At 36.0% G+C, this 24,889-nt stretch overlaps 1 protein-coding gene across 1 annotated transcript in view; it reads left to right on the forward strand.

Annotated features, from left to right (window-relative positions):
• Positions 1-24,889, forward strand: part of LOC136250630 (E3 ubiquitin-protein ligase rnf213-alpha-like) — a 407,493-nt gene that overhangs the window by 54,175 nt on the left and 328,429 nt on the right. Inside the window, exons 8-18 of the mRNA XM_066042854.1 lie at positions 156-367; positions 1,107-1,381; positions 2,978-3,198; positions 3,957-4,351; positions 4,773-5,185; positions 5,818-5,853; positions 11,754-11,792; positions 11,845-12,004; positions 23,867-23,937; positions 23,986-24,259; positions 24,306-24,407. Coding sequence (XP_065898926.1) covers positions 156-367; positions 1,107-1,381; positions 2,978-3,198; positions 3,957-4,351; positions 4,773-5,185; positions 5,818-5,853; positions 11,754-11,792; positions 11,845-12,004; positions 23,867-23,937; positions 23,986-24,259; positions 24,306-24,407 — 2,198 coding nt within the window. The remainder of the gene's footprint in view (positions 1-155; positions 368-1,106; positions 1,382-2,977; positions 3,199-3,956; positions 4,352-4,772; positions 5,186-5,817; positions 5,854-11,753; positions 11,793-11,844; positions 12,005-23,866; positions 23,938-23,985; positions 24,260-24,305; positions 24,408-24,889) is intronic.

Here is a 24,889-nt window from a genome sequence, read left to right on the forward strand (position 1 = left end):
AGGAAATGTAGCACAGTTATAGAAAATGGTACACACATCGAGCTTCTCATACACAATTAATTTTACGAACACTTAAATTAAAAATAACTGACTGCAGTTACCCTTTTAGAACAATTTTTGGAGCTTCAATACATGTACACTTCTTTATGTTGCAGGTCCTGTTCAACTTGAAAGTTTTACCACAGTTTGCAAGGCAGTTTGTGATTTTAAAGAAAAGGAAAGACTGACTAAATTACTTAGTGTTGGTGAAAATTTTTCATTCTTGATTTATGATCTACCCAGAAGCACAGGATTTGATGATTTCTTTTATCAGTGTCGAAAAGTTACCAGTATTGTAAAAGATAATTCCAGATTAATACGTAGTATGGTATGTAATGTGTATATTTTAAACAACTAGTGTGGCAGTTAGGAATTTTAGAAAAGGCCATACATAGTTAATACTGTAACAAGGAACTAAACTGCAGTGGAATCTACCATTTAGTTACATGAATGGCCTCATTGGCTTGTTAATAATAATATTTTTTGGTAAATGTATGATTGAAAACTAAACCAGTAATAATAAAATTACATGGTTACGTGTTCGTGTGCAGTTTTAATGCTTATTGTTGTTGTGATTCTTACTAATATGCTCCACGATTAAGACACCAAGGCACTTAGGTTGTTTTCTCACCCCAAAGTGATAGAATATTATCAAATTTCACATTTTAAACTGATTAAAGTTACAGTGTTGTTCGTTGTAAGTTTCTGTCTATTCAATTGCACAGATAAAGTAAACCAATTTTAAGTTACACTTGTCTAAAGACAGCAGTGAATAAATCAGCTTGTAAAAATTCACTGAATTCATAAAATTTTGTTGGAGGCATGTTGAACTGTTTACAATCCATAACCTTTTAATTATATCCAAATCACTAATATTGCTGAGCTGTGTATTTAAATTTGGGGGCTCTTGAGAAAAATTGGACACCTTTAGTCCTCATAATTAGCATACTACCACACTTGATGATATCTTGTGTTATAATTGCATGTGCTGTTGTATATAATTAACAGCAAAATATTGTTTGCTAGTCATACATTTATGTGTGTTTAAATTTTACTTCATATTTTAGGAAGAATGTGGCACATGTTTGGAGTGGTACAAGAGTTTGGCACAGCATGTGGGCTCCTTTCACTCAAAAGCAAATAACTCATTGCTTTATTCACCCCCTGAAACAAGAGTTACAAATTATGTAAATGTTGAATTCTTTTGTCTTTTGTCTGCTAAACAATGGGATTTTGATGATAGAACATCTAATGTGTACTTGCGCTTTGCTGCTAATGCGATGGGAACATTCACTACCTGTCATGGTCCAATGTCTCCTTCTAACAGTGGAAATAATAAGAGGTTACTCTTTATGGTTGCATTATTATGTGGGGTAAAGAATACTTTAAGTATCATCGGGTTATGTGGTACTACCTCATACAACTACAGTAGCTAGTACAATGAAGTACTCACACAGGAATTGGGAAATCTTTATGGATATGTGTTTGTAGTTGCTTATTATCAATATTTGTCATAAATGTTATAAGCAGTCTGTAAAACAATGCAGCGGCTTTAAAATGCTTGTAAAATTGCTTAATTGAACTTTTCCGTGATACCCTTAGGACTTGCCCGTTCATGTAGTCACAATGCTAGTTGCTGCTGATCCATAACCGTATTTTACAAGTTGGTCTAAATAATAATTTCAGTGGTCAGTCTTGTATTGGCTTGGGTGATTAATCACCTGCAGGTTCTTAACCTGCAATTGGCATGGTATATATCAGTTGTATCATGTGCCCTTGTGATTTGCCTGATATGTAAACCCATGCCCTCAAGCTTGGGTGTACACATCAGGCCAATCACTCGGGTCCATGATACAACTACTACATACTTTGTAGCAATTCAATTTGACACTTAACTGGCTTATTTATTTCAGTCCAGTAATCTGGAATTTGCTATAAATCAATACAAGCTTTTTGCCATGTATTTTTGAAACTTACAATTTTATATAGGGATGCAGGTGGTGGTTCAGAACAATAATTACCTATTGGATTGGTCTTATACTTTGATTTTGCATATTTCAAAAGTAAAGCTTAAGGCTGTACTTTAGAACAATGAACCATGTTACATTTTATTTATTTCATGTAGTTCGCTGGTTGAAAATTGTCTTGAACATTTTAAGCTTCTGCTGCTACTTTTCAAGTGTTTAAAATCTAATTACCAGTATATACCACTTTAGCATGGGCATTCAAAGGTGCCGTTACGGGTTTGACTCACATATTACCCAGGCAACATATCATGGGAATGCGGTTTCTTATTACTTTGATGCCCAACAAGTTTAAAAAGATACGATACTCTGTAATGGTTTAATTGAGGGTTTGGGTTTACAGGTTAGGCTAGGCTAGGCTCAGTGTAGTTGCTAAGTTTTGACTTGAGTGTAGTTGCTAAGTTTTGACTTGAGTGTAGTTGCTAAATTTTGACTTGTTGATAGTTACTAAACAACAAACAACAAATGATCAGTAAAATAATCATGTATAGACAATGATTTAGATTTACCAGATTTCTGGATAACGCATTTGTGTTTTATAACAATTTTTGAAAAGATGAAGAAGAAAGAAAAATAAATAAAATGAAACGAAACTCGTATCTCGGAAATAGCTGGGGCAATTTTCATATGTGAGCTCCCATACCATGAAATGCAGGTGAGTAAATTTTGTTGCAATCAAATAAAAGATCATGGACTACATATGTGTGAAAATCACATTTTTCTTTCTTCCTGTTAATGTACCCACAGTGTAGCACACTGCTTGGCTTCTTGGGTAGCACAACACAGTATTATGTGTCTTGATATATTGTATGTGTGTGCTGGCTTTGATTTACTCTGCATGGTCTATCATAATAAATATGCTTATTCTGTATGTGATTTATACAGTTTTGCTTGAAACATTTTTTATTACACAGAGATGGTGGTAAATACTTTGAATATCATTTCACTGTTAAAGTTCCTCAACAAGTGTTAACTAGCAAAAATGCAGCTGATCGAAGATATAGATATCATGTGGAATCATCAGCCACAGCAAAAGGTCTGTTAGAATCATTGGAGGTTATTTCTGGCCCCAAATCAAGCTATGGAGAGATTGATCGTTCTCTGAAACCTCACTCTGATGAGATAGCATGCAAATGTAAGTGCTTACATGTATTTCAAAGCTTTTATTTCCTTCCCAGCATTTTTGACCTGACCTGTAAATGAATAGAGCATCTATTTGAGACCAAATGTTTATTTTCGTTAAGTTCAAGTGATGGAGTGCGGTCAAGGTCTAAAATGATAGAAAAACAGCATATCTGCAAGCTCTTGGACTTGAATGGACTGCTCACGTCAAGACTTGTGTGATTGCTCATAGTGCCTTCATCCCTCAGGTGGCTCTAAACTTAATACTAACAAGTTTGAAGAAATACCAGCAGCATCAAGGGATTGAACAAACAAAAGCTAACAGTAGACTCCATCAATAGCCTGGGCCTATATTTGAGACAAGGAATTTATTTTCCAGATGTATGTTATAAATACACGAACAAGAAAAATTAATCAGTGCACAGAAAATTTAGTTAGTAGTAAGGATCACAGATCTAAACATCACTGATAGAAGGACAAGGAGATTAATGACCAGAAGCCATTATATGTACACATTAACTCCCTTTTCAGTCATATTATGCATTTGTAAAGTATTTAATTCAGAAATTAACACTATGGCTGCAGTAGGTCTATTGTTACAACCTCAAGTATCAATTAGTTCTTTGCCATAATCCCTGCTAATTTAATTAAAAGCTCATAGCAATTGTTATGATGAAAGTATACACCATATTGTGTACACTAAGTGTGCTATAGATTTGAAATTGAATTACCACATTCATTATATGTTGGATATATTTTCTATTCATCTAGCAGTATACCAAAAGTTTGATGGTATCATACTACCAAAACATAAAACAGCACCTACTAAGTTTAACACTGGATTGGTTGGATCTTTACATAGTGGTTATCGTCAAGCTGTTGGTTATGGTGACAAATGTGAAGGTGAAAAGCTAAGCTCATTTAATTATGAAGTGAGGAATCTGTCTGAATCAAACCACAAGCAATTAAGAAAGAATGCTTTATGGATGCACCTTGAAGATAGGTGTAGTACTTTAAGTGGAACAGAAGCTATGAATAATCCCATAAAGTGCATTGAAATGGTGTTAACTACTTACGAATCGTTGAACAGATACCACCTGTGCTATAAGACATATTATGATAGCAACCCAAAGGATAATTCATGGATGTTTGATGATACCAAGGAGGTTTGTAGTGGTATGAATATTTAAATTTGTACACTCTGTATTGTTAAATTACAATGATGATAAGTGACTTTATAGCTGTAACTGCTTAGCTAGATTCAGTTAATTTTGCATGTGTGCATATGCATAATAATTATCATGGTTGAAACTATAGGTCAGGTTACCTGGTTAATGTTTTGGCAGGGTCAATTGGCTAGAAGTATGTTAGCTTTTCAAAAATTTTCTAGCATAGAGTGCATATGCTTTTTGCCCTCAAAAAATGGCACGCACTTGATTTTATAGAGTGCCCTAGGTAGGTGCTGTGAAGGCATTGTGAGACTTATTTCTGGTCAATATTTTTCATTGGGAAGGTACAAACCTACATGCTCCCTTCTATAGAGTACTATACCATTCTATATAAATGTATTTTGCTTGTTTTAACCAGGAAATGAACAGATGGCTGTCACATGTGATTAAAAGTCTTGCAGACAACATAGAAAAGTCTACTAAGGAACCATTTCTACAGAATATGTTGGCTATGTTAATTATCTGTTCTAAATTACAAATGCTCGATGAAGTTTGTAATGACAGTAAACACTCTTTTAGTTTAAAGGTTTTACTTCGCAATATTGCTGTTGACTTTTCTTCATCCTACCACATTGTTCAACTATTACAGAGTCAATTTGGTAATGTGATTTTAAAAACAATTACTACTGTGGTAAATTGTGTTACCAGCTACAGTACTCAGTTCACTGAATGGATATTTGCTGTACCTATATTACATCTACTGAATGAGAGTTGTGAGCCATTTCAGTGCTTAGATAGTATTGATTGGGACCATTACAGCAAGTGTCATAAGTGAGTGGTTAGAGTAAATGTGACCGGCAGAGCAAAAACCAGTCATTTTTGCACATTCCTTGGATTCCCCTTTTTTTGCTTCTCTGTTATCTATGTATTGTAACAAAGGAGTGGACAGCAGCCTTTTATGATGAGCAGTCTTGGAATTGTACTGCTAGACAGTTGGAACAGCAATAAATTCGATTTGTTTACCAACAATACAGCAAATAAATTACAGCTGCTTATTTAATTGATCATAACTCATGACTGAAACAAGGTATGAAAACAAGACTTGGCTCAATCTGTTCGCCATGAACCAGTAATCCATCAAGGTATCCTCCATGTGGATGAAGTAGACATGACAGTAAACTTTGATCATAATTAAATGCCCTTAACTAACATGTCTTTAGCTGTACTAATACAGAGCTAAAATATTCTTACTCTCCATGAACAGGCAAATCCAATAGTGTATAGGTTTTAGCTTTGTTTCAGTGTATAGCAAAGCAATTAAAACTGCAAAAATTTGTTTCATGTTTTCATTCAGTTGATTTCAGTATGTTTTTTTATAGCTAAATAGAATTATGTGAAAACAGCTGGTTTTTGCTCGTGGGTCACAAATAGTAAATATGATTGCTATCATTTGAAATGTACAGATATCAGTGGGGTGATGAGTTGCAGTTGGATGTTAGGTATGTTGTACATAACATGTATGAAAGATCATCAGGCATGAGGCCATGTACATTTAATAAAGCTTAAGTATAGTACAAGCACTTTGTAACTTATCAAATGCATACATGTCTTCAAAGTTTGTCTTGCTTTCCTTCATTTCTTTTTGCAACACTTAGAAAAATTACCATAACTCATATATCCTCTATTTGGTTGCCTTCAAATTTGGAGGGTAGTACGAATGTATTAGTAGAATGGCTGGCTGTGGTGTTTGGGATTAATAGTATGAGCATTGTAAACAGGAAGGGGTAAAAGAATGTGAGGCAAAGTTGAGCACTATTTCCTTCCTATTAACAATGCAAGAACTATTAATCCTGAATACCACAGCTAGCCATATCATTACAAATCAACCTGACCACCACAGCAACTGTTTCTGATGAACAAAAATTCACAAAATAACAAAAGGATAATCACACTTGACAGCTGTTGCTTAGCAATAGAACTGTGACATTTTTACCTTAACAATCATTACATAACAACCATTGCTATAAAACTACATTGTTGCTATGCTAATAGCATCTGTCACTATGGTATGCTAGTTATCAAATCAGACATGTACTTTCAATAATATCACACCACGCTATTTTAGCCTATCAAATTAGTAATACAGATTTTTGTCAAGGAACTATTTCTATTGGCTAATTGTTTGACATTTTTCAATAATACATCAAGGTACTATTAAGAGTATTATATTGTGACACATTTTGTGTGTCAGATTAAAGTGCATGTACAGTTCTTTATTCATATCGATCAAATAATAGTTATGCACATTTTTTTATAAATTATGAACATGCCTACAGGATAAACTGCTTGAAGGAATGACTTGAAAATCAGTCTGTGCATGAAGTAGGTGTGGGTATTAAAAAGTTTTGTAGTTTAGAAGAAATCGGAATAACAACCATGGAGTTTAATACAAAGCCAACCATGTGTAGCGAGCATGCTATCAATTTTCATAATTAAAAACTCTTTTTTTGTCACCCTTATCAGACAAACCACTTAAGGGGGCACGCTACTAATTCCTAAGGCTTCACATGCAAAATCTTAGTTTTCATTGATCTGTGCTTGTTTTCCATCCCCTTTTGCATCAGATGTGTTTGTTGTAATTAAAAATCACCATCTCCAGTTAGAAGTACTAAGACTCAGTTTAGTATTTTAGACCTAAAGAATGATAATTCTACAAATTTTGGATCTAGTCTCACAGTTTTAATTCTACGCTTCTTAAACTTTGTCATCTGCTACCTAAGTATGTTTGTAACAAAAGTATGGAAGTAATTTTTTGAAGTATTATATCAATTGAGCTATTGAACTCTCAAAATTTTCTATGAAAAGCAGTAATCTCCTCTTTTGAAGCCATAGTAGTCATTCCTAAAAATCTGTTTCCATACTTTTAAAGATAATGTTATTACAAGCTACTGCAAGAATTTTTTGGGAGTTTCACAATTAGGTGTAGGAGGAGAATCAATTTTAGTGCTAAAATTACAGTGTTTTGTAACCACGCCATAATTTGTACATGCTTCAGAGGATTTCACTCAGATTTGGACTAAACAGAAGTCCAATGTCTCAACTACAACATGTGTTATTCATCAGGTGGAGAACAGTATCTGTGTTGGTTTTACAGCTTCATATAAAACACATAATCTTATTCACGGAAGCCATAGGACATAGTTGCTTGACCCCTTAATTTAAAGGAATGGGGTGTGTTGATGATTAATTACTAGAAGAGCCTTTATAATGTGAAAACCAACTATATTATATATGTATGTGGATAACCTACTGTAATAGTGCGGTCTCTCTAATAGAGCATTCATAACCTATTGAAGAGTCTAAATAGGTAAGTAAAAAGTTCAACTACATAGATGATAAATCCTATTAGAGCATTTGGGTAGGTAATAAAGCTTAATATTAATATGTAAGCTGAACATGAAAGTGTAAGGCATAGACACTTTAACTAAATTGTAAATATGAAAGTTGCTACCGAAGCCATTTTGCATCAGAGAAAGACTTGTGAAAAAGTGACAAGGATTTGCAGGATACATAATTAAAATTAATGCTTTAGTCAAAAGTCTCACGACAAGTTAACTTTACTAATATGCGATATTACTGATATTGCCATATTGGTACTAATACTGATCAAGACACACCATAGTGTGTTGTGCGGCCAAGTACAGCCAGTGTGGGCGCGTAACAAACAAGTGTGTATTTTACAGGAACCAAGAAAATGCCATTTTCACACATCCATAACTCGATAATGGCTGGATTGAAACCATATTTGCTGTGGAAACTCCCTTGGGGTAAGGCACTTCCCATTCAAAATGTGAGGTGAATCTGCCCATCCATCACTGAGATACAGGCCTTCAAAGTTTTCTTCTTCTAATCCTTTCTTCTCGTCTCGCACACTTTAGACAAATCGTAATAACTCACACGTGCTTTGGTCGATTTACTTAAAATTTGTAGGGCAGTAAGAACGTAATACTGTACATTTACAGTCCAATTTTGGTAGAGATTATAGACAAAGATCAAGGGAGTTATGCGCAATTTTTCAAAACTCCAAAGGTGATTTGTTGTCACACCTCCAGGGTAAACCGCTTGACAGAATAACTTGAAAATCAGTCTGTACATGGAGTAACTATCGTAATGTAAACCTTTTGTGGTTTGAAAGAAATCGTACTAACGGTCATGGAGTTATAACAAAAATGCCAACCATCTGTAAAATCACATGATCAAGTTTTTAGTATTACTTACCATGCCTACCAGGCAAAAAGCTAATGGAATCAGCTGAAAATAGGTAGAGAGGTAGAATAATTATTTTAGAATGATCTTTCAGTAGTTTACAAGGAATCAGATTAAAAACTACTGAGTTACACTACGAAAGTCAACTAAGTGTAACAAGTGCGCAATTGAGATACTCTAATAGAGAAGTCACCGTAATAGAGCAGTCACCCTAATAGAGCAGTCAGCTAAGAAGTAATAATTACTCTCTTAAAGCATTCATCTATGTATTGTAGAGAATTTAACACTGTTATAAGCCACTGTGTATCGAGCTTAACTAAAAAAGATCACCATGTAGAGAGATCAACTAGAAACAAGTCAACTAGTCACCCTGCAAAGTGTTAAGCCACATTTCAAATCACCCTGTAGAGTATTCAGCTAGAAACCAGTCACCCTAAAGAGAGTTCAACTATATTTCAAGTCACCCTGTTGAGAGTTTAGCTGGCAACAAGTTACCTTGTAGAGAGTTCAGCTAGAAACAAGTCACCCTATAGAAAGATCAGCTACATAATCATCCTGTAGAGAGACCAGCTGGAAACAAATCACCTTGTAGAGAAATCAGCTAGAAACAAGGCATCTTGTAGAGAGATCAGCTGGAAGCGAATCACTTTGTAGAGCTAGAAACAAGTCACCCTGTGGATAAAGATCAGCTAGAAGCAAACAGAGATCAGCTAGAACAAATCGCCCTGTAGAAAGATCAGCTAGAAACAAGTCATGCAGACTGTCAATAGAGAGATCAGCTAGAGAATATCTGTTAGTAGAGAGATCAGCTGGAACCAAATCACCTTGTATTGAGAAACAAATCACTCTGTTGAGAGATCAGCTGGAAACAAATCACCTTGTAGTGAGAAACAAATCACTCTGTAGAGAGATCAGCTGAAACAAATCACCCTATAAAGAGATCAGCTAGAAACGATTCACTCTATAGAGAGATCAACTTGAAACAACTCACCCTGCAGAGAGTCCATGTAGCTATGTTTCAAGCCAGCCTATAGAAAGTTAAGTAGAAACAAGCCTCCCTGTGGAGCGATCAGCTAGAAACAAATCACTATGTATAGTAGAGAGTTCATGCGGTTATATAAGCAAGCCACCATGAAGGGAAACAAATCACCCTGTAGAGAAATCAACCAGAAAAAATTGCTCTGTAGAGAGATCAGTTTGATCAAGTCACCCACAACTATATTATTGCAAGTCACCCTGTAGAGAGTTCAGTTTGAAACAAATCACCCCATAGAAGGATCAATTAGAAACAGGTCACAGATCAGGTCACTCTGTAGAATGGTCAGCTAGAAACAAGTCACTCTGTAGTGAGAATAGCTACATTTCGAATCACCCTGTAGAAAGATCAGTTTGAAACAAATCACCCCGTAGAAGGATCTGTTAGAAACAAAGTCACCCTGTAGAGGAATCAGATAGAATCAAAGCACCCTGTAGAGAAGTCAGCTAGAAACAAGTAACCCTGTATTAAGATCAACTACATTTCAAATCACCTCATAGAGAAATCAGCTCAAAACAAATCACCCTGTAGAGAGATCTGGTAGAAGTAAGTCACCCTGTAGAGAGTACAGCCAGAAAGAAGTCATGCTGGAGAGAAATCAGCCAGAAACAAATCACCCTGTAAAGATCAGGTAGCTAGAAACAAGTCACCCTGTAGAAAGACCAGCTAGAAACAAATCACGCTGTAGAGTGTTCAGCTAGAAACAAGTCACCCTGTAGTGAGATCAGCTACATTTCCAAGGACCGTGTAGAAAGATCAGTTGGAAACATGTCACCCTGTAGAGAAACAAGTCATCCTTTAGAAAGATCAGCTAGAAGTAAATCATACTGTAATGAAATCAACTAGAAAAAGATCACTCTGTAGAGAGATCAGCTGGTAACAAGGCACCCTGTAGAGAGATCAGCTTGATCAAGTTGCCCTGTAGTGAGTCCAAGTACATTACAAGTCACACCACTCAGAGTTCAGCTAGAAAAAAATCTCTCAGTAGATAGTTCAGCTAGAAACAAATCCCCTGTACTTAGAAACAAATCACCCTGTAGAGAGATCAGCTGGAAATGAGTTAACCTGCAAAGAGTTTAACTATTTTTCATGTCACCCAGCAGATAGATCAGCTCAAAACAAATCACTGTGTATAGAGATCAAGTCACCCTGTAGAGAGTTTAACTATATAAGAAGTTACCCTGTAGAAAAATTAGCTAGAAACAGGCCACCCTGTAGAGAGATCAGCTACATTTCAAATCACCCTGTGTAGAAAGATCAGTTTAAATCAAATCACCCTGTAGAGAGATCAGATAGAACCAAGTCACCCTGTTATGTTATAAGTCACTCTGTGGTGAGTTCAATTACAAAGTATGAGTCTCCCTGTAGAAATTTCAGCTACGTACATACACATTTCCCTGTAGAGTTTGCAGACAATTCAGCTTGTATTAACTTAATTAATGATTAATAAGCACAATTGTAATAATTACTAAATAATATTGTTAAATGTGCATGTATAGCCAAACAATTTAACATTTAAAAAAATTTTCTTAGTAATCCTCATTCCTATAGAAAAGAAAAAGACAAGTTAAAAGAAATACCCTAAGCTAGCCATAGGCTGGCTTTAGGTATGAAATTACAAAAAGAAGTGATATCTAATCAAAAACAACCAAGCTGTAAAAAAGGGTGCGGTCTCCAAAAAAGCCAGTGTGAAAAAAGATGTGAAATCAAAGGTGGCTCCCGAGAAATGGCTGTGATGGTAGGTTAATAACGACAATTCAGGTGAATTTGGGACCGAATCCTAGTGAAAAATGGAGGAGGCAACACAATTTCACCTGAATTGCCATTATAAATTTTTACCATTAACCTACCATCACAGCCATTTCTTGGCCGCCACCTTTGATTTCACATCTTTTTTCACACTGGCTTTTTTGGAGGCCGCACCCTTTTTTACAGCTTGTCTATTTTTGATTAGATGTTATATTAGTGCATCAATATTTAAATGTTCAAAACACTAGATTATATTTAATTTAATTCCAATATGCACTAGTAATTTAGCAGTACTTCTGACCATAGGTGCTCATTACTTTATTTGGTATGTGTACTTATATATTTCAGCACTTTTAGAAACAAGAAGTACTACAATGTTGACATAAGGTAAGAGGGTGCTGTGATTATAGATTATTTTGTATGTGTTTGACTGTTACAGTGATTTTCATGAGCTTCAGTTTATGTTTGATGTTGATCCACTTCTGTTAAGACTGTTTGTCAAAAAGCTTCAAGTAGGTGACCTCCCAGCATTGTTTGCTAAGGTTCCTACTTCAGTTATACTCATGAGATTGGCTGAAGAATGTGCAAGCAAAATAGAGGTAATTCTGTGTATACATGATTATAATATCCATGCAAGCTGTATATAAATGATAAAGGTGATCATTGCAGGCTATTGAATTTGAACTTTTACACAAATTTCTTCTCACCTACACATACAATGATCATCATCATACAGTACATAGTACTAGTATAGTAGGGACCACAAAGGAGTAGGCGTGGCCCACGAAATAACATCACCCAAAAACCAGCCTCAATTTTCCCTGACAGCGATGAGGCAGTATTGGTTAGGTAAAACTAAGCCCAAACAAGCTTTAAGATCAACCCAAAACACTTTCAACAAGTTGCTACAGAATTTAAAAAGAAAAATTATTTAATGGAATTTTCTACTGACTGAGTAAGTATGTAAGTAACTGACTGATGCCTTCAGACAAGCATAACTCGATAACAGCTAAGGCTACGAGCTTGATTTTTTCACTGTTCAACGTACAATGCATTCTTCATGGACTTACCAATGTCCTCCTTTGTGTTCCATTCATCTTTGCTGACAGCAAAAAGTGTCGATTTGGTGGTAGCACGTGATGACTTCCCTTCATAATGGAAATCATCCGTATTTTTCATAGTGGCTATTTTGATTACAGAGGTGCTTTTCGAACAGTTCTTGATTCATACTGCTGTGTAGCGGGTTGAACATAGCCAACAACGAAGCATAATGGATACTTCACTTTTCAGACAATAATTGATATAACTGGGGTGCACGGTGCAATTCAAATGCAGTATGTGTAGGTTCACCAGTCATAATAATTATTTACGAAAAAGTTAACAAACAAGTACACAGAAAAATTTGGAATTTTCAACTAGAGTAGGGACAATAGGACATCGATAAAAAGTACTGAAACAAGCTGGAGTAGTGCACGACATAAAATCACAGTAAAACAATAAGAAGTGTTATATCCCTACTGTGCTCAAGATACCATAATGGAAATGCACAGTAGGAATATAACACTTCTTATTGTTTTATTGTGATTTAATATCGTGCACTACTCCAGCTTGTTTCAGTACTTTTTATTGATGTGCTGTGATCCCTACTCTAGTTGAAAATTCCGAATTTTTCTGTATACTTGTATAAGACAAAGTAATGCTCTACCAATACAAAAGAATACCCCCAGTACTAAAGCAAAATATCTATCCAATACTGATAATTGCTTTATAATTTTGTGCTTCTTTGTTCATGACTATAGTGTCTGTATTTGTTTGCACTAGTGTTTTATTAAAAATAATTCCAACATGCATGATGGTACTGCTAAGATATTTATTTTGTAGTTTGTGGGTCTTAATTGTAGTGTAACACAAATACCAATCAATACCAAAGTGGCTATAAAATCGGCTCCGATTCAGTGGAATACTAGAGAAGTTACAATAGTATTGTATTGCGTTTAATTCATACTTTTATAATACTCTAATACAATGCATATATTTTAATTATAGGACTAATAATAGAGTACACATCAAGACACATGGTAGTTTGACGTACGGCCCAAGAAGCCGGCGCGCCACACCGTGAGTATATTGACAAGAAAAAGAAAACGTCATATTCACACCTTTGTATCTCGGTGATACCTTATCCGATTGGAACCAAATTTGGTGCAGAGTTGCCCGCCAGTTAGGGGGATCCACATTCCAATCTTGAAGGAAATCGCTGAAGCCATTTCCGAGATATGAGAAGCCAAAGTTTGGTTTTTTTTCTTCGTTTTTCTTCTTCTTCGTCTTCGCACACTTGCAAAAATTGCTATAAAACGCAAGCGCGTACTCCGATTGCCTTGAAATTTGGCACAGACAAAGGGAGTCCAAAGGCGAATCCTATTATCAAATTTGGTGCAAATCCGATGAATGGTTCAGGATTTATGACCAATTATTCGCGTAAAACAAGATCGATTTGTTGTCATGCTTACAGGGTAAACCGCTTCACGGAATGAGCTGAAAATCGGTTTGTGGATAGCTCAACTATCGTAGGAGTGCCTTTTGGTGGTTTGAAAGCAATCGAAATAAATATCACAGAGATATGACACGAAACCGAAGGTGTGTAACAATTGCGCGATCGAGATTCGTGAATAAAAATACCAAGAATTTGCACGTCTACCAGGCAAACCGCTTAGAGCAGTGAGCTGAAAATCGGTATGTAGCTGGAATACTCATCCTAGAAAGTCCTTACAATAGTACAGAAGAATCGGATTACAAACCACTGAGTTATGATTCGAAAGCCAACTCCGTGTAGCAAATGCGAGATCGAGATACTCTAATAGAACAGTCACCATAATACAGAATTCAGCTTACTCCATTATAGAGTTCTATTACATTGCAAGTTATTCTGTAGGGAGTTCAGCCGCAAACAGCTACTCTTATAGACAGTTCAACTGGAAGCAAGTCACCCTGTGGAGAGTTAAGCTACAAATATATCACTGTAGAGATTCGGAACATTACAAACCACACTGAAGAGAGTTCAGCTATAAACAAGTCATGCACCCTGTAGAGAGTTCAGCTACAATAAAGTCACTCTCTAGAGAATTCAGCTACACACAAGTCACTAGTTCAGTTACAAACAAATTACCCTGTAGAGAGATCAGCTACAAACAAAACACTTTGTAGAGAGTTCAGCTACAAACAAGTCAACCCTTAGAGCGATCAGCAACAAACAAATCAACTTGTAGAGAGATCAGCTAGAAACAAATCAACCTGCAGAGAGATCAGCTACAAACAAACCACCTTGTAGAGAGATCAGCTACAAACAAATCACCCTGTAGAGAGATCAGCTAGAAACTAGACACAATGTAAAGAGTTCAGCCACAAGCAAATCACCTTTTAGAGAGTTAAGCTACAAACAAATCAACCTGCAGAGAGATCACCTACAAAAAAGCACCTTGTACAGAGTTCAGTTACAAACAAATTACCCTGTAGAAAGATCAGGTAGAAGAATTCACCTTGTAGAGAGTTCAGCAACAAAGAAACCACCATGTAGAGAGTTCAGCTGCAAACAAATCACCCTGTAGAAAATTCAGTTACAAACAAATTGCCCAGTAGAAAGATAAAGTTACGTTGTAGAGAGTTAAGCTACAAAGAAACCATTTTGTAAAGAGTTCAGTTGCAAACAAATCACCTGTACATAGTTCAGCTACAAACAAATCACCCTGTAGAAAGATCAGCTAGAAGAAGTTACCTTGTAGATATTTCAGCTAACCCTGTAGAGAGATCAGCCAAAAGAAGAGTTATCTTTTAGAGAGTTACCTTGTAGATAGTTCAGCTGCAAACAATCCACCCTGTAGAGAAATCAGCTAGAAGAAGTCACTTTGTAGAGTGTTAAGTTACAAAGAAACCACCATGCAGAGAGTTCTGTAATAAATATATGTATTATATATATAATTTGTATGTTTACTGATAAATTCAGAAATATTTAAAGTATTTAACATCTGCTTCACCTTTTCTTCTTCCTGTGGTAAAGAAAAAACAATAGGTTAAAAAAGCCCCAAAGCTGGCCATGGGGTATGCAAATACAAAAAGAAGTGAAATCTAATCCAAAACAGCCAAGCTGTAAAAAAAGTGTGCGGCTCTCAAAAAGACTATGGTGAAAAAAGATGTGAAATCCAAGGTGGCAGCCAAGAAATGGCTGTGATGGTAGGTTAATGGTAAAAATTTTAATAATGACAATTCAGGTGAATGTTGTGACAAGACCAAGGGGCACAAAAATTCACCTGAATTGTCATTATTTAATTTTTTACCATTAACCTAGCATCACGGCCATTTCTTGGCCGCCACCTTGGATTTCACATCTTTTTTCACTATAGCTTTTTTGAGGGTTGCACACTTTTTTTACAGCTTGGCTGTTTTGGATTAGATATTATTGACAGGAAGAAAACAATGTAATTTTCATGCATTCATAGCTCTGTGCTCCCTTTACGAAACACGATGATTTTGCCTGCAGAAACGCCCCCCACCATCAGTAGTCCACGTACCAAATTTGAGCAAAATTGCTTCAAGCATTTCCGAGATATAAGACTTCAAAAAAAATGGGCTTAGTTTCCTTTTTTTTTTTTCCTTTCTTCATTATCTTTGTTTTTTCACGCACTCACAAAAAGTACAGTAAAACACAAATGGGTTATCCAATTGCCTTGGAATTTGGCACACAGAAGAGGCGCTTCTTGGTAACAAACTTGGCTTTAATATGATAAACAGTCACTGGAGTTATTGATGGTTATTGACATAAAATAACACCAATATGTTGTCACGTCTACATGGTAAACCGCTTATGGGAAGAAGCTAAAAATCAGTACATGGATAGGTTTACTATTGAACCTCAAACCTTTGTGGTTTGAAAAAAATCAACCTAAAGACCATAAGGGTACAGCACAAAAATCTATAGTGCAATTGCATGATCGCGATTTGCAAATAAAGGGAACGATTGCTTGCCACACCTACTGGACAAACAGTTTAGGGGATTGAGTTGAAAATCACTGTATAGAATCTTAGAAAGACCCTCAGTGGTTCAGAATAATTGGATGTAAAACCATTAAATTACAATATGAAAACCAACTACAGTAGAACCTCAGTTATCTGAATCCCTTGGGACTAGGGGTGGTCCATAAGTCTGAAAAGTCCATATCGCTGAACCTCTGTAAATAATCTTGAAATAGCATAAGAACATTTTTTAAAAATTCAGTATTACCAACTACCCTAATAGAACATTCACTACTCTCCGTAGTTCAATTAACCGAGAATCCAGATAAGTGGGGTCTGGATAACTGAGGTTCCACTGTATGTGTAGCAAGTACGAGATCAAGATACTCTAATAGTGCAGTCATCCTAGTAGAACTAATTACTCTATTAAAGCGTTCAGCAATATCAACATAGAGAAATTTAGTCTGTTATAAGCTACCCTGTATAGAATTCAGCTACAGAAAGTCACCCTGTAGAAATTTCAGGTACAATCCAGTTGCCAAGTAAAGAGTTCAGCTACAAGCAATCACCTTATACAGAGTTCAACTACAATCCATTCACCATATAGAGAGTACAGCTTCACCTTGTAGAAAGTTCAACTGCAAACAATTCATTCTGTAGAGAGTTCAGCTACAACATGTCACACTGTAGAGAGTTCAACTGTTTTAGAAGTCACCCTGTAGAGAATTCAGCTACAAACTAGTCACCCGGTAGAGAGCTCAGTTACATTAGAAGTCTCCATGTATAGAGAGTTCAGTTACAACAGTCACCCTGTAGAGAATTCAGCTAAATTAAAAGCCACCTTTGTAGTGAATTCTGATACAAAATGTCACCCTGTGGACTTTGGAGTTCAGCTACATTAGAAGTCACCCTGTAGAGAATTCAACTACAAACAAGCCAACATGTAGAGAATTCAGGTACATTAGAAGTCATCCTGTAGAGAGAATTCAGCTACAAACAAGTCAACCTGTAGAGAATTCGAAGTCACCCAGTAGAGAGTTCAGCTACAAACAAGTTACCCTATAGAGAGTTCAGTTACAAATATATCACCCTTCAGATAGAAACAAATCACCTGTAAAGAGTTCATTTATAAACAAGTCACCCTGTATAGAATTCAGCTACAAACAAATCACCCTGTAGAGAGTTCAGCTACAAATATATCACCTTTCAGCTAGAAACAAATTACTTGTAAAAAGTTCATCTACAAACAAGTCATCCTGTAGAGAATTCAACTACAAACAAGCCACCCTGTAGAAAGATCAGCTAGAAATAAATCACCTGTAGTGAGTTCAGTTACAAACAGGTCACCCAGTAGAGAGTTCAGCAACAAACAAATCACCCTGTGGAGAGCTGATTTAATTAAAAGTTATGAATTCTCAAAGTGCAAAAAATAGGTTCATGTGAAATGGGTCATATATATGTGTGTGTGTGTACATGACATAATCCTTTTTGCTAAAGAATTTTGTTACAAGTAGGATGACATAATTTTTTTAGTATGAATAGTGATGTACCAATAGAGGAATTTTGCACTGATCTGATGTAATCTAATAAGCTGAGTCTAAACTGATTCCAATCCAATATACTGATATAGTGAAGTGTAGCTAGCTATTCATTCCCTATCTATAGTATGTTCACGTTGAGCTGAATCCTGAAAAACAGCTAAAAATTAAAAGTGGATTTTTTCTCAACAGAGTTAACATTTCAGTCAACCGGATGATTATTGGTAACAGCAAAGGTGTCAACAACAGACATGTACAGTTTGGCTCCATTACAAGTTCGGGAAAGGGCTGTAATGGACACTGTATTTATATGGCTTCCCCATAGGAAATGTATTGTGAAAATTTTGATTGGCCATAAATATTATGTCAAACGTTTGAACAAAAAGATTTTGAAATATTTTTAGTGGGTCAAGCAGTACTACAAACGAGCCAAGTTTCAGGATCGTGTGTAATTGCATCCATGAGTTATTAAATGTTTTTGAGGATTCAGCTCAACGTGAACATACTATAGTTAGCTTAGAGGGTAGATCAAAAAGCTAATAATCACTGACATTGCTTGGTTGCCTGTGCATGGTGATGTGACCTAGACAGTGAGACATCCACAAATATTTTAATGCATGCTCCCACCAAGATTGGCACATTTTAGCAACTTGTAAAGATGGCTATTTGTTTCAAGTTGTGTTTCTGGTCATGGTTGCTATTATAGTACACCATTTATTGTATGGCTGGATAGTATTATAACAAAAATGTTAGCTACATGTGTATTTCTATGGCTTCTCATAGTGTAGTACTTTATTTCATGCAGAAACTGCCTTTTCCCAGCCTTGTTTACTGTATAGGAGAGAGTATGGTGTGGGTGATGTTAATTTTAATGATGACTCAGTGCATTATTATCATTACCATTATTATGGCCGCCACCTTTGATTTCACAACTTTTTTACCCAGTAGGTCACACCCTTTTAATATAGCTTGGCTGTTTTTGCATGGTATCAGTATATCATATCAGTTTTGGTAACAATATCGGAACTCACTGATATTAACAGAAATCTCGCCACCAATACAGTATGTATCAGTATCAAACAATACAGTAGTACTGTTAGTAGGGTTTCCTCTAAAGTGATGGGTGCCACTAAAAATGCCACATCTAAATCCATTATAGGAATGTCAAAATCACCTCTACGAAATAGTCTTACTCCATCCATTCACTAACAAAATTATTTCTGTGTTAAAAACAAGCAACCAGTTACTGGACACATTAATACTGCTGGTGAACTGTCTGGTTTCCCCACTCTCCTGACTGATAGCAGAATTTGCTTAGAAAACTAACCATACATCAAATGTTATTGTCATAGACACAACCACATTACAAAAGCCAAGTATACAAGAGTAAAGCCAGTAATACAGTCTTACAATGTGGCATACAAAAAGTCAAAAACTGATAAAAAAAACTTGAAATGATAGCACACATAATCAAAGTATTGTATACTATCCCTGTCCTTGAGACCAATTTAATGGAAAACAGTTACTTTAAATGTAGAGGGGTACTTTCATAAAGACAAACAAGCTTTTCCACATTTTCAGGAAGTAAAACTGCTCTTTTGACACCCACAATGTTGCCTGCAACACTAAATAGACATTCTGAAGGAACAGATGTAGCCACAATACCAAAGCATTTCTGGACCAGTTTAACCAAGATATGCTTATTCAAATTCCACCATTGTAAAGGCTTGTCCCTCAGACCAATGGCTGGCATTCCCTTATAATGACTTATCTCAGCCTGCACAATCTCACTGCTCCAGCAGATTGATCTTCACATTGCTTACCAAGCAATTTTTCTATTGAAGTCAGCCTCGGTTTCCTACGAAGAGCACTTTCTTCTGTGACATCTGTTTCTGCTTCTCTGACTTCAGTGACTGCAACATTTTCACACTTTTCACCACTAGAAACATAGACCACCAACTCATTGGATATATCTTTAATAACCTCATTGTGTTTACCCCTTGATAAATGTGCTAAAGTCTTGAATCTAGAATCCAAAAAGCTTGGCTTTATTCAAACACAAGGAGACAGTTGGATCCTGATACCTAGTACCCACGTCAACAGCTAGTATCCGTTTGAACCTAAATTCAATTGCAGCTGAGTCATCATTGGTTGGTGTCAGCTTCTCTTGAATTGTAACGTAAAGTGGCCCTAGGGAGGATATAGTAGTAGGATAAGACTTGGAACTGATGTAAGTTGTGGCATCTTTGTATGGTTCCAACACTTTTGCCACTTTTTCTAAAAGCCTCCATTCAGTAGAACTAAGCTCTAAGTCTTCTCCGAAATACTGTTACTATTGCTGGTTGTTGTTATCATGCCCTCTTGATCATGTCATGTGTGGAGTTCCACGTAGTGGACACATCTGGGATCAGAGAGTGTTCTGGCAATTCCAATAGTTTCTGCTTTGCTGTTAGTGCTTCATGATCCAATCTTGACTGATGAAAATGAGTAACTACTGTACGGCAATGAGCTGTTGCAGCAACAAGGGATCTTTTTTTTATTGCTGCTTCAACAGATAAGTCGAGGGTATGACCAGCACAAAGAATATGCCTCTTCTCTAAATCTTTCCTCAACATTTTAGCAATATTGGAACCATTGTCCATTGTAAAACAAGTTGCCTGGTCATCCAAATCAATTTCCCAATCATCAGCCAAGTTTCTAGAAGCAGCAGCAATGTTGGTGTGATCATGTGTTCCAGGTAAGTGGCATGTAAGATTAATATGCTCGGTGAAATATACCCATGGCCAGAACGAGATGTCTACATATCAGTGGTAAAAGATAAATAACTCTGCTTTGTAAGTTGAACTTTGTCTGGTTTAGATTGATAATTTCTGGTCAACTAAATTCTTGATAGTTTTCCTACACGGAACAGTATAGCATGGTTCTACAACTTGCATCAAGTTTATGAATCCCTCACCGTCTACAGTGTTTATAGGGTGCATGTCTCTAACAATAAAAAATCAGTTACCGCTTCTGTCAACACCATCGCGTGATGGGAACTATTGCTTATCACAAAATTTAAAAAATAACTGGTAAGTTAACTGGTTTACCATTTAAGTTTCACAGCTCTACAGTGAATATCATGGAGGGAAAGTGCTTAATTGTGACCTTTTATAGCTAAAAATGTGATTTTCAGTTGTGTTTCAAAGTTATAACCATTTTTATGCATATAATTTAAAGCAATTCCTTTCACTCTTTGAGAGGGTCATGATGAAACCTTAAATGTATTTGTTACCATGGAAACACATAATAGGTACTTCATACAATGATTGTAATAATAATAATTATTATTATATGACTTCAGACAGAAAATTTAAAGTAGAAATGAGTGTAATACAAATAGTTACTCATGCTGCATCTTAATCATTATCGTCATCATCCTCATTTTCAACAATTATTTTTGAATTAGTACATCCCGATGCTCTGCAGTTGCCACAAGCAGTAGAATGTTTCATATTGTGCTTCACCTCATACTGCAATAGTCAGCCTGACAGCTACGTACATCTGAGTATTCTCAGAAGCTCTGATGGCAAATCAGTAAGTAATGGCATAAATTTTCATCACTCTTCTTCCGTCTCCATTCTAAGGAGTTCATTTCACCACCACAACTACTTTTTCACTCCAATATTTGAAAATAAACCAAAGGCTGTAATATTTTGCAGCAGCTGAAGTAGGTGGAAGTGTTTGTGGATGGATACAAGATGTGTTTGTGGCAATTTTTTGCAGAAATGTTTATAGCGCAGAGAGTCTAGTTACTTACCAGGTGTCCCATTGCACAAAGTTAGTAATGCTTGTTCTCCTGCAATGGAACTTCTTCAGGGGTAGCTGACTCTTTAGCAAATACCTTGGCTTGTTCTCGATAATGTTCACTTGACTGGAATTTCTTGATAGATGTGCCCTTTCCAATACCATACAGGTGTGAAGTAGTAACACAGCCAAGAACTTCATGAAGAAAAAGGATATTACTTCATATTATGGAACCAAATTGCTCCTTATAGCCTTGATGTTCCACTCTTTAAGCTTCTTTGCATTTTTTTTGGGGTTTGGAATAAATAGATTATGAGACTCCAGACTGGCATAATAGCACAACAAAATGAGCAGATCCGTGTCATCACCAACCAATGCAGTGTCCAGCAATGCGGCTGATTCCAATGTTTTCTGTACAATAGAACATCCACAACTGCTGGAGCATAATACACATTACAGTTTGTTTCCAAGTAGCTGCTGAGCATGTTAATGAAACTTTGCTAGAAATTTTACTTTTTCATAGTGAGTTTCATATCATCAGTAAATGCTACAGCTACTCCAGCTTGTCCTCTAGCTTTTCTTTGATGTCCCATATCCTTTGTAGCTGACACTTTGTAGGCATCAAAGACAGCAGTTGCTTCACCATACTTCTAATCTGTGTACACTGCACATATCTCTTTATAAGTGGCTCCTCATGTCCATGGTATGTGCTGAAGGAGAGAACTGCCATCTACTACATACTTAATATCTCTGGATATTACTGGGGGACCTTGTGTCAATTTCTTCCAAATGGCATATGCTAGTATGGGTTTCTGTGGCTCTCTAATAACAATAAACCTAAAAGCTAGGGACAACTGCAGAGTTCATACCTGTAGTTCTTCAATGTTATCATATGATTTGACAGCAACTGTCAGCCTCTGGAAAGAAGTTGGGGGTCTATTTGCACTCGAGAATCATCAAATTTGACTGCAGTGTGAATGTCTAGTGTAACAGCCTCTTGAAGGTGAAGTCAGCAGCTGATTCACCTTCCTTTCATAGCACAACCAACAACTTTTGCTGTGTCAACATTAACAAAATACTATATTATCAAGCAAGCCAGTTGGAAATAATGGGCCTCGTACTTTAATCTGTGTGTTCCATACAGTATTACATTAGGCATCTAACAAATAAAAAAGTGCATTCAGACAAGGTCAATTTTCTATATGGGATTCCCCGAGACTTGTTGAGCATATACAATTAGTTAAAGATTTACCCCAATTTTTGGTTAAAATGACTGTATGAAGTACCTATTATGTGTTTTATGGTAACAAATACCATATGAGCAGAAATTTTGGCAAGCAGAATATTTGGCGTTTGCTTGATAATTTGTATTTGGTGAGAGTAACATTTGATGAAATACAACTTGGAGTCCTGTGTTATAGCAAATTGGCTTCTTGTTTACAAAGATATATGTATGTTTACTTCGTTGGCCTGCATACTGGAGAGACTTTCATGTGAGACAGAGGACGGAGAATCTCCATGACAGTGTAACAAAAGGAAATGAAATGATTGGGAACATTCTTTATGCCAAGCAGCTAGTTATGATCTCCGCTGCGTGTTTCTCGAGATGTATCTTACTAGAGTGGTACCTTTGCTTCACTATACTTCCGGCGAAATAGTGTAGGACCTCCTATACAGACAATGGTAGAATTGTTTGATTATAACCGCAGGCTGACCTCCAGTACATCTAGATACACCACCTTGCTTCTTGCTTGATCTTGTGCCTGTTAAATTGGTTAAAATATTGGCATCCTCCAATTTTAATTCCATGCCAAAATTTCTGCTCACATGGTATATCTAACACCCTCTGTTGTGAAAACATGTCTCCTGCCATGGTTAAAGTGTCATTAATCCAGAAAGAGATTGCTTTAATCGAAATTCAATTGTATGGATGGGTGCGACTAAATAATGACAGGTAAAATGTTTATAACTTTTGAACAGATCATCATCTCTTGTTTCACTACTTTTATTGCTGGAACCCTACTTTATTTTAAAATTATTTGCACTAGTACTGCATGTCTTATGTACCATTTCTTTTGACTGGATGATTATGTTGTTGTCTTGTAATGATTTTTTATTTATTATTGATAGTCATCTGTTTACAACCCACTTGATATGCTGCATAAAGCACTCTCAGATGAAATGTGGATTCCGTTCAAAAGGTATGTATCTTTTTAAAATAAGAATTAAGTGTATTTCACTATGTATAGTGAAGAAGACATTACTATTGCAAAAGCAGCATTGTATTTCTTGGAGTTGGTGGTCAACCACTACTCTATCAACAAGTCTTTCATAATTGATGTAATAATAAAGCTTCTTTTGCTGGCTATATCAAGAACTAATGCTTCACAAGAAAGTTATAAAATAGTACTAGACAATGCCACCAAGAGGTTAATAAATATAATAAGTAGTGCTAGTACAAAAATCTGTGGTCGAAGCATCTTCAATGTTGGTCATCGTACACACAGAAAAAAAGAAATGGAGGTATGTAGTGAGTATACTGATTATATTATATTATTATTAAATGCAGTATTGGACTGAGATGCTTAACATTAAGTGTGAAGACTGTGTTAAGGAATTTTGGTGTAGTATTTGCAGTGAAATAATTACTTCAAGACTTACTCAGTTAAAGGTATTAGTGACATGTAGTGTTATGAGTGTGGAATATGTATATATAACAAACTAAGTACAATCAACTACTTCTCCACTAAATTTCTGGGAGATTTGGCCACTGTATCTCACTAACCATACTACATAATTATTTATCAAGACACATGACTACATAGTTATATATCAAGACATACAGTAGTGTGTCTTGCGGCCCAAGAAGCCAGCATGCAACACCATGAGTATATGGATGGAAAGAAAGATAATGTGATTTTCACTCCTTACGAAATGAGCAAGTTTTTCTGTGGACATGCCCTCCACTGTCAGTAATCTACATACCAAATTGAACAAAATTACTTCAATGAGATATGAGACTTCAAAAATTGGCTTAGTTTCTTCATTTTTATTATTTCTTCTTTTTGCACACTTATAAAAGCTGCCATAAAACACAAATGGGTTATCCAATTGCCTTGAAAGTTGGCACACAGCATTAAGGTGTATCTTGGT

This window comes from Dysidea avara, chromosome 3 (genome assembly GCF_963678975.1).
Source record: "Dysidea avara chromosome 3, odDysAvar1.4, whole genome shotgun sequence".
NCBI classification, from domain to species: Eukaryota; Metazoa; Porifera; class Demospongiae; order Dictyoceratida; family Dysideidae; genus Dysidea; species Dysidea avara.